Source organism: Sinocyclocheilus anshuiensis, unplaced genomic scaffold (assembly GCF_001515605.1).
Source record: "Sinocyclocheilus anshuiensis isolate Anshui unplaced genomic scaffold, SAMN03320099.WGS_v1.1 scaffold508, whole genome shotgun sequence".
Classification (NCBI taxonomy): domain Eukaryota; kingdom Metazoa; phylum Chordata; class Actinopteri; order Cypriniformes; family Cyprinidae; genus Sinocyclocheilus; species Sinocyclocheilus anshuiensis.
The window spans coordinates 107,630-117,370 of NW_015555744.1; the positions used below are offsets into that span (position 1 = coordinate 107,630).

Consider the following 9,741-nt stretch of genomic DNA (forward strand, 5'->3'; position numbering starts at 1 on the left):
TGCAGCATTTGTTTTAATAGAAACACTCTGCACAGCTAGTGATTGAACAGCTTGACACTTCCACCTCCAAAATTGGACTTAAAAAGGACCCTACAGTAACTGCTCATGTCTGAAAAATGTTGCACAGCATTCATGCTGAACTCTTGGAAAAAAAAAAAAAAAAAAAAACTATTTACTTATGATCTATTCATAGATTCAGATACACCAATGTTCATCAAGAGGCTCTAATGGAGGCTTAGTTATGCTCTGATAACAGAGCTGGCATCATTTTACTTGGTATTCAGCAGATAAATCTGCTCTATCATGCACATGGCAGTGATTGAAACTAGAACTAGAACAAACGAGACACCTAATGGTTAAAGTCTGAATTGCACCTATTCATAAGGGTAGTGCATGTTATTAGATTTACAGAAATGTTGTCTTGCGGTTTTAAAACATCCTTTTGGAACAGCTTTAAGAGCTTAAAGCATGAATTAACAGGAGGCTATAACCCCCTATTAACTAATATGGACATGAATAGACGGCACGTATGATGTAATAATTGCTGCCAACTTCAGTAAGCAAAAACCAGTGTGAAAAAAAAGAAACAGCTAAATGATTGGAGGTGGAAAAGTTTATTTTTTTTTAAAACAGTTCAAAGTACATAGTTACATAGAGAGACATGCAAGACGGACATCCCCAAAAATGGTGACTACAGGGCAACTGAGCATCTTTAAAAAGAAAAAAGGCCATTATTGCATACAAAAAAAAGCAACCTAAAGGTTTAACTAAAACCACAATGTTGTACTGAAATTAAAAACAAAGCAAGAAAAAAAAAAAGATAGCCATGTATAAATATGGAATCATAAATAAAAAGGACTTTTAAAATGTTCCTCTATGTAAATTTCCATTTGCTTGATGCATGATCTCAGTAGGGTCTGTCTCTGCGCTCCTGACGATGATCCCTGTTAAACAAATAAAAGAAAATATGTATCGTAAGTACATGAAGCACCACCCAGACTTAAGCGTTTTGCATTTGTCTCGTTATACTCACAGTAAATGACGCTCACCTCATATCCATCTTGCCTGGGGGTCCCATGCCTCTCCTGCCCCCTCTGTCCATGGGAGGACCACCCCTGCTACCTCCTCTGAATCCGCCCCTGTCCATTCCGCCACGGCCGCCTCTGAATCCGCCGCGATCTCCCCCCCAGCCTCCACGCATGCCCCCCGGACCACCACGATCCATTCCTCTGCCGCCCCTCATTCCACCCCTGCCACGATCACCGCCTGAAAATACAATTAAAACAAATCACGCTTTTTTTCTGTTACACATCAACACAAATCTCGGTCACGGACACTTTTAGAGATCATCAGCTGATGAGGGAAGACTGTCAATCTGCGTGTACCTGCAGGAGGGAAGGGAGGAGCTCCTAGGCCTTCAGGTTTTGGAGCTTTACATTGGTTACACTCCGTTCTCCAGGAGAAGTTCTGATTTCCACACCCACTGTATTTGAGATACGAGATAGATGGACAGAAAAATAGACATCAACACTTTTTTTTAATGCTTAGACAGCAGGCCTCATGTATTGCAAAAGATGCATCATAATTCAGTTGCTTCAAAACAGTTTGTTTCGCTCACGCGTTGGGACATTCCCAGTCTCCAGCTCTCTTCTGCACATTGCCTCCTGGAGGCCCGTTCCAACCCATTCCACCTCGAGGGCCTCCACGAGGGGGGAAACCACCTCTCTCCCCTCCTCTTCCCATACCGGTTGGCATACAAAACAAAGCCACCGTTACAATACAGATACACCCCCCACCTGAAGGATTCCTGCGGGCTTAAGGATTGATCATACCTCCACGGTCCATCCCAGGGCCACCTCTCATTGGCATTCCACCTCTCATACCCCCCATCATGGGCTTCCGGCGAGCCATAGAGACCTTTAACCTCCGGCCCTGGAACTCCTTACCTGAAGTATGAGCAACATGTTAATGTTTGAGAATATGTTTAAAAGTGAAGAGATATTGAGTTGAACAGGCAGAATAAATGTCAAGCAATATCCACAGCAGATGAAAATAATCGGAGAAACCAACCATCAAAGTGTTCAACAGCAGCTTTGGCAAAGGCAGGTTCCTCATAGGAGAGCGTGGCATCTCCCTTTGGTTTTCCAGTGTCTTTATCTGTGTAGATGTTTATGGCTGGTTGATTTAAACGCCGATTTATCTATGAGAAACAAAAATAGTCAAGATGGCTACGAAAAATGGAAACTGTCAAAGCAGCCACTACAACAGCTGAAATCTGATGATAAAAGGTTGACGTTGTTATTCAAAATGAATCTAGTTATGTAGCTCCTCACCCGAATCGCTCCACAGTGTTTGAAGAAGTCGGCCATCTCTGGTAGAGTGGCATTCTCAGTGAGGCCTGTGATGTAGATGGTGCTGTTCTCAGAGTCCTGCTCTCCTGGATGCCCTGGTGTTTGTGGGAGAGAATCAGATTTACCACTTTCATCCAAGATGTATTTGTAATACATTTAACTACTATGTTAACTTTCACTTTGGTTCAAAAATGTGGAGTTAGTAAGATATTTTGAAAGAAGCTTCCTATGCTACTCAAGGATGCATTTATTTGATCCAAAAAAAAAACAAAAAAACATTGAAATATTTTTGGCAATATTTGAAATTACAATTCAAAATACCAGTTTTCTATTTTAATATCTTTTAAAAATAACTTGTGATGGCAAAGCCAAACCTTCAGCAACAATTACTAGTCTTCAGTGTTACATGATCCTTCAGAAATCATTTTAATATGCTGATTTGGTGCTCAAGAAACATTTATCAATGTTCAAAACAGTTGTTGCGGCTTAACATTTTTGTGGAAACTCTGCGTTCATGAATATTTTCAAGCTTATTTGAATGAGCATTCAAAAGAACAGCACTGTAACATGTCTTTACTGTCACTTTTGTACAAATTATGCCATCCTTGTTTTAAAAGATTGAAAAGGCATCAAACTTTTTATCTGCAGTGAACATTAAAAGAGAGGGGGATCATTTACAGCACATACCCTTGTCACGATCCATTCCACCCCTCATGCCGTCTGAGTTTTCCATGGATCAAAGCAGAGAAAGACAAAAACACTTAGACAATGACATAACATGTTAAAAGCAAACCTGCCCATCTGCCAAGACAAAACAAAAAAAACTTGTGAGCAGTATTAAATACATTAAGTTATTGACCATTTTCAGGATAACCTTGACCACAATAGTCTCGGAATGAAATGGAAAAAGATGCAGAAAAAAAAAAAAAAGACGTTTCTGTCAAAGGACACGTCTCAACTTTTGAAGAAATCCAAATATAAACCATTAGGACACTTTTTTTTTGGTCAAAAGTGGCACACCAAATGAAATCTTTTAAGGACACATAGGCGTGAATGGCCTCTACATTAACTCGAGTGGACTAGCCAATGGAATACGCTTTAGGAACTTACCACCAGGCTTATTGAAGCCCCCTCTGTCTCCAGCGATGCTAAACATGAAGATATGAAGGCGATATTCCTTTTAGTCTCCAACCATAGGACTTGAGTAGGAAATGAACACAATATCTCCCTCTAACCTTGCAAATGCCCCATGTGATAAATGTACAGTGTATTTTAGTAACTAATTGGGCTGCTTCATGACTTCTATAACATGTTATATGGTACTTAACAGTTTGGTTGCACATAATGTAAAAAGACATCCACATTGGACCAGAAATAAATACATTTCCTTTTTGTAAACCTTTTTAAAAATGGGATGAATTGCCAAGTTAGCTTGGTGCCTCATGCTTTGGGCTGCAACCAGTATAAAATGAATGAGGCGGCAAATTGTAAATACAGCAATCCTGTTAGTTGGAAAAATCCCTTTAGCTATTTCAATCCGCCCCCCCAAAAAAAACAATAAAACATCAGCATTGAACAAAAGTACACTCAATAATATATAGTACAAATGACAAATGTTTACAAAGTGTGAGAAGTATATAAAAAGAAAATCACAAATATGCTGGTAAAAATTATCCAAACATTAGGCAGATAATAACAAAATCAAGAAAATTCCCAATGGTTCTTTGAGTTGTCGCCTTTCAAACGGAAAAAGGTACTTAAAGAATAAGTACTGCTGTTCTTACATCGATCTCTGATACCTGCAGCGTATAAATGTGACAAAGAATGTTAAAACAAGACCTTTGAAATTAGAAAACAGTTCACAATGCAAAAATATTCAAGTACATGAAAGTGTATAAAATTTAAATATCAGAAATGTTTAATAGCATGCTCACCATCCCTTGAAACAAGTTCAGTTGGACCAGAAATAACTTGATTTTCCTTTTTTGTTTGGAGTCAGTGAATACTTAGTTTTATAGGTTAACAAAAACCACCTACTGAGAAGTGTTTGAAGAACTGTTTATGCAAAAAAAAAAAATTCTTACCTCTGGTTACCAAAGTATTTCATTGTATGCGTGTCCATTAAACGTTCAAGGATTTTGTTCAAGGTTACTCCAACCCTTTTATATAAATTATAATTTGTTCCCCCAACGTTGAACCATCCCTTCTGCTAACATTCACCATTTTGAAACCAGATTACTTTCTGCATACTTTCAATTGACAAACCTCCATTCAACATTTTAAACCCAGTAAATAAGGACAAAACGTAAACACCCATGATCGTGTGCCACCATCTGCTGCAATTATACAGTAAACTACTAATTTTTCCAAGACTTGATGCGTTTGCTAATTTTTCCATATCCCCATTCAAACTCAACAGCAGTACAGATCCTCATACAGTTTTTGAAAAACCAAAATGTTGTTAATTTCGTAGGCAGCTTACTGCAACAAGAAATCGGTTTAATAAAAGACCTCAACAAAAAAAAAAAAAAACCCTCAAATCTTCGATACGCTGCCACACTTGAAATAACCGTGAGTAAAGAAAAGGCAAAGACCAGTAAGCTGTGAGCTTTGTGAGAACAAATAAATTAATTCCTCAGTCTTAGAATAAGCATTAAATGCCCCTCAAAATTGTAATCGTAAAAATAATGTTTGCAATATGTAAGACCAAAATAAAACATCCCTGCAACAATACCTTTGTGGTATCATAGAAACCTCTACAAATCAAATAATGGTTGGATTAACTACACAAGAAACTCCACTCTTCTTGGACACCTGTACATACAAACCCTGCATGTGGTGAGTGATTCCGCTCAGTGAAATGAGCGAGCAGGAGAGCAATGAACAGTTAGTTACATTAAAGTCTGAACTTACCCCATGCCTCCGCGGCCCATACCCCCACGCCCACGAGGACCTCGATCATAACCATCTCTGCCGGAATCTCCTGGGTATCCACCCCGTTGCTGCGACCCTGGGTAGCCTCCGCTCACGCCACTCTGACTGTAACTGCCTACAGGAGAGATCACGCACTAAGCATATGGCCTTAACTTGATAAGAAATGGACTAGAAAATTAACAAAATCACTGTAAAATGGTGAAAAACTTACTATAAGGGCTTTGCTGGTTGTAATCGTTTTGTGATGCACTCTGCTGGCCGTACTGAGGTTGTCCGTAAGAACTGTTCCCCTGAGGGGGGTAGGCAGCAGGTGTGCCTTGCTGGTGCTGCTGAGGTGGCTGTCCCTGCCCATAGCTGCTCTGCTGCTGTTGCCCATAGCCTGGCTGCTGAGCCTGGTACCCACCCTGAGGCTGAGAATAAGCTCCAGGCTGGGAATAGGCACCTTGGTTGTAGGCCGGCTGGCCACTTGCACTATAGCTGCAATACAAATAAATTAAAAACTTTTGAAAGATGTGTACACACTGTACATACCGTTTAAAAGGACACGTTAAATTGATCAAAACAAACAGTTGAGATTTACATAATTATTTAAATAAATGCTGTCCTTTTGAACTTTCTCTTCATGCAAAACTGTTCCCACAAAAGATATGCACAACTGTTTTCAACATCGATAATATTAAGAAATGTTACATATTAGAAATATCAGCATATTAGCATAAACAGCCTCTTTGATCTTACTTATTCACTACAGAAAGAAACAGGGGATTTGCATGGGAACTGTGTATTTCAAGTGGCGTTCAGCATGAAGAAAGAACAGCATATGGAAATACTGTGGGAGGCTCCATAACAGCATCCTGTTGATGTGATGCTCTAGGAGACGGTCCAGTTACCTCTGAGGAGCGGAGGCAGCAGGCTGCTGACTGTAGCCAGAATAGGCCGGCTGGGTGGCGTATCCGGGCTGGGAGCCATAGGAGGCCTGGGTGGCAGGGGCCGCAGTGGAGCTGGTGTAGCTGCTGGCCCCGTAACTCTGCGCAGGCTGACTATAAGCTCCTGGCTGTGCTGTTCCATATGCAGCTGAGAGGGAGAATAATGATTTAACATTAGTTTTGAGAATCATGTTCTATGTGCACCTGAATAAACACAGCATGACCATGTGTACAAGATAACTAAAATGGTGCAATTTAGAAAGCAGGAATTTCCAAGTCAAACAACTAAAACGCGTGGGAAGTACCAAAGTCAAAAATGTCAACACACATTTGCAATTTCAATGTTCTTGCAAGAAATCTACTTTTTCGGATCCTTTGAACAGTAATACACTAAGACACTTTACTTTGCATTGCTTGCAAATTTCCCCACAAAGCTTGTTGGTCTCTGCATTTCTAAAAAAACAAACAAACAGAAAATCACACTTAAAGTATAGAAAATTGTGCTTTAAAGGAATTAAGAGAAAATTGAGAAATTTAAAAATCAATTACATCAAACAATGGATCCTCTACACTGAATAGGTGCCATCAGAATGAGTGTTCAAACAGCTGATAAAACTCACAATCCACATGACACCAATCCATCAAATAATGTTCTTGTGAAGTGAAAAGCTGCATGTTTGTTAAAACCATTGAGATATTAACTTCAAACCATTGCTTCCAGCTAAAATACAGGTCCTCCATTCATAATACGGCATGCTCCAATGAAAAAAAAATCATCTCTGAATCAGGAGAAATATGCACAGCTGAGGCACCATTTACAGCAAAAACGGTCCAAAATAGTTGTAAACAAATATGTTGGTGGTTTTTGATGCAAAAGGACAACAGGGGCTGGACTTTTTCCACTGGAGGAAGCATTATTATATGGATTACTCGTATTTCGGTCAGAAGCAGCAAACACCTTAACGATGGTTGTTTCTTATAAACATGCAGCTTTTCCCTTCACAAGACTTAAATTGATGGACTGGAGTCGAATGGATTACTTGTGGATTGTTTTCATCAGCTGTTTGAAATCGCATTCTGATGGCACCCATTCACTGCAGAGTATTAATTGTTGAGCAAGTCATGTAAAGTTAAATTTCTCAAAATCTGTTCCAATTAAGAAAAACTCATTTACATCTTGGAGGGCCTGAGGGTGAGTAAACTTTTTGGGTGAACTCTGGGACATTTCAAATCTGCGCAGTCATGCTCCAGTCACTATGACTAACAGGCAAATATACTGGTGTAAATAGTGAAAAATGGCGCTTTTCCACTGCACGGTGCGACTCGGCTCGGTTTACATTTCCACTGCAGTTTAGTACCGCTTTAAGTGAGTGGGATTATACACGTCACGGCCAAGAGCTGAGCGACCTCCTGAAAAACGTTTTCATTCTGAGTCGCCCCATCAAGCTCTCGCTGGATCCGCTCCTCGGCTATCAACGAGAGGAACGTCTGTACTTCCTCAACAGACCACGGAACAGCCAGTTTTTGATTGTTTAAAAAAGGTGCGCTCGTTCAAAACAGTTGCGTTCATTCAAAAAAACAGTTGCATCCGATCCTACTCTGGCTGTGCCGATTTAAATCTAGCGGGTCTGGTGTTTCGTGTCGCAAGTTCAATGATGCAGGTAGTGACGATTCTCTCCAGCCAATCAGTGATCAGCAGGGTTTACACATCACATTTTGGTAATGGTACGGCTCGCTTGGAACCTCAGCCGAGGTGGTACTGAAAAAAGTACCAGGTACTGTACCTAGTGGAAAACAACTCAAAAGTGAGCCGTACCATGCAGTGGAAAAGCGCCATAAGCTTTGTCTACAGACCTGGCGCTGCTGCTGCTGCGGTTGTTGCTGCTTGTCCATATGAGGATCCATACTGCTGCTGTGCATACGCTCCAGCAGAGGGCGCTGCCTGACTGTAGGTGGACTCAGGTGCAGCGGCGGGTTGAGCATATGAGCCATAATCTTGCTGAGAATAACCCTGTTATAAAAAGTTTTGCTGAATTAAATGCCACTGGAACCTCTTTAACACGTAAAACATCAGATACAACAACCAGGATTGCTCAATTCATAGTTTTCAGGTCACATGATGACTGCAGTGAAGGCCTGGAGGGCAAAACATCCATTGAACTGCAGCACAAGCCTGTCAATTGTCCATGTTTCCAATCCACTAATATTTAGATCACCTCTCAAAAGAAGAATGAAAAAAAAAAGTGAACAAAATGCAAAGCACCAGCTGCAATATTTCAATTACTAAAAACAGTCGAACAATATAAAACGTTTAATGTAAAAAACACTTAAAGTGCCTTAATGAATTAAAACGATCAAATTCAGTACACACCTCTCTGATGATGCATACTTTATATAGGCAAGCATATGAGCCTGGAAAACAAATGCCATGAGCTAAGTGTTTTTTTTTTTTTATTATAATGGTTTTCTATGGAAAACCATTTAATGTGAAACTTTGTGCATTGCGTTTATATTCTGGGTTTATCTCCTTGCCTGTACAAAGTATGCATCATCAATAAGTTGTATACTGAATTTGGCCTTTTAATATTAGTTTCATGCTACTTGATGCAAACCTAAAAAAAAAAAAAAAACCCACTGTCAATGGATGAAAGCCTCGTTTTGCCCTCCAGGTGGGCGTTCCTGTAAGGATGTGACGTTACATGAAAACTATAAATTATTATCAAACAAATACACAGCATGTGTGTGGGAATTTGTGTGTTTGAGGAGTTTAGGCTTACCTGTGCAGTCTGTCCATAGCCCTGAGTAGGTGGGGTGGGGTATGAGCCATACCTGTGTAAAATGTGCATTTTATGTATGTTTTGTTATATATATTTTTTAGATAATGAAAAGTATGCATTGTGTTAAGGTATACAGCATGTTAATGGAGGTGGACTTACGACTGCTGTGCACCTGCCTGGTTGTAGCTGCTATAATCTACAGGGAAGTAAATGATTACAAAAGGTTAGATTTCCTGCAAACACAGTTAGAGCTGCATAACATCAGGAAAACATAGATGCATACTGACTGCACATCTAGCGTTTTATTATAGAAACATGCATGACTTGAGCAAACCCCTCAACACAGACAATGAAGTGCAGCCCCTGCTGAATTCCAGCTATTCAGTTGGAACAAAGCTTATATCAACAAGAAAGGCCTAGTTGTTGAAAGTACTAAAGCATTCATAAGAAACAGGGGTCCGTGATATTGAACCACCACACTTAGATTTTAGTTAAGCGCGATAAATTTGAAGGGGTCATATGATGCGATTTAAATTTGTCCTTTTTCTTTGAAGTGTTACAAGCTCTTTGTGCATAAAAAGATCTGTAAAGTTGCAAAGACTAAAGTCTCAAATCCAAAGAGAACACTCACTCCAGCCGCCCGCCGCCGCTCACTCTAGGCCTCCGCTCACTCTAGCCCGCCGCCACTCACTCTAGCCCGCCGTGTGCTATGTTGTGAAAGCGAAACTACTTTGTTTGGTCTTCCAAAAGAGG

General features: G+C 40.1%; 1 protein-coding gene across 1 annotated transcript in view; it reads right to left on the minus strand.

The window, feature by feature from the left end:
- Nucleotides 1-595: 595 nt before the first annotated feature.
- Nucleotides 596-9,741, minus strand: part of LOC107673396 (RNA-binding protein EWS-like) — a 12,127-nt gene continuing 2,981 nt past the window's right edge. Inside the window, exons 2-16 of the mRNA XM_016466973.1 lie at nucleotides 9,148-9,184; nucleotides 8,989-9,040; nucleotides 8,066-8,222; nucleotides 6,176-6,359; nucleotides 5,497-5,762; nucleotides 5,265-5,400; nucleotides 3,462-3,499; nucleotides 3,039-3,071; nucleotides 2,334-2,446; nucleotides 2,071-2,200; nucleotides 1,834-1,946; nucleotides 1,619-1,746; nucleotides 1,386-1,483; nucleotides 1,050-1,266; nucleotides 596-944 (exon numbers count right to left, since the gene is read on the minus strand). Coding sequence (XP_016322459.1) covers nucleotides 908-944; nucleotides 1,050-1,266; nucleotides 1,386-1,483; nucleotides 1,619-1,746; nucleotides 1,834-1,946; nucleotides 2,071-2,200; nucleotides 2,334-2,446; nucleotides 3,039-3,071; nucleotides 3,462-3,499; nucleotides 5,265-5,400; nucleotides 5,497-5,762; nucleotides 6,176-6,359; nucleotides 8,066-8,222; nucleotides 8,989-9,040; nucleotides 9,148-9,184 — 1,739 coding nt within the window. The 3' untranslated portion in view covers nucleotides 596-907. The remainder of the gene's footprint in view (nucleotides 945-1,049; nucleotides 1,267-1,385; nucleotides 1,484-1,618; nucleotides 1,747-1,833; nucleotides 1,947-2,070; nucleotides 2,201-2,333; nucleotides 2,447-3,038; nucleotides 3,072-3,461; nucleotides 3,500-5,264; nucleotides 5,401-5,496; nucleotides 5,763-6,175; nucleotides 6,360-8,065; nucleotides 8,223-8,988; nucleotides 9,041-9,147; nucleotides 9,185-9,741) is intronic.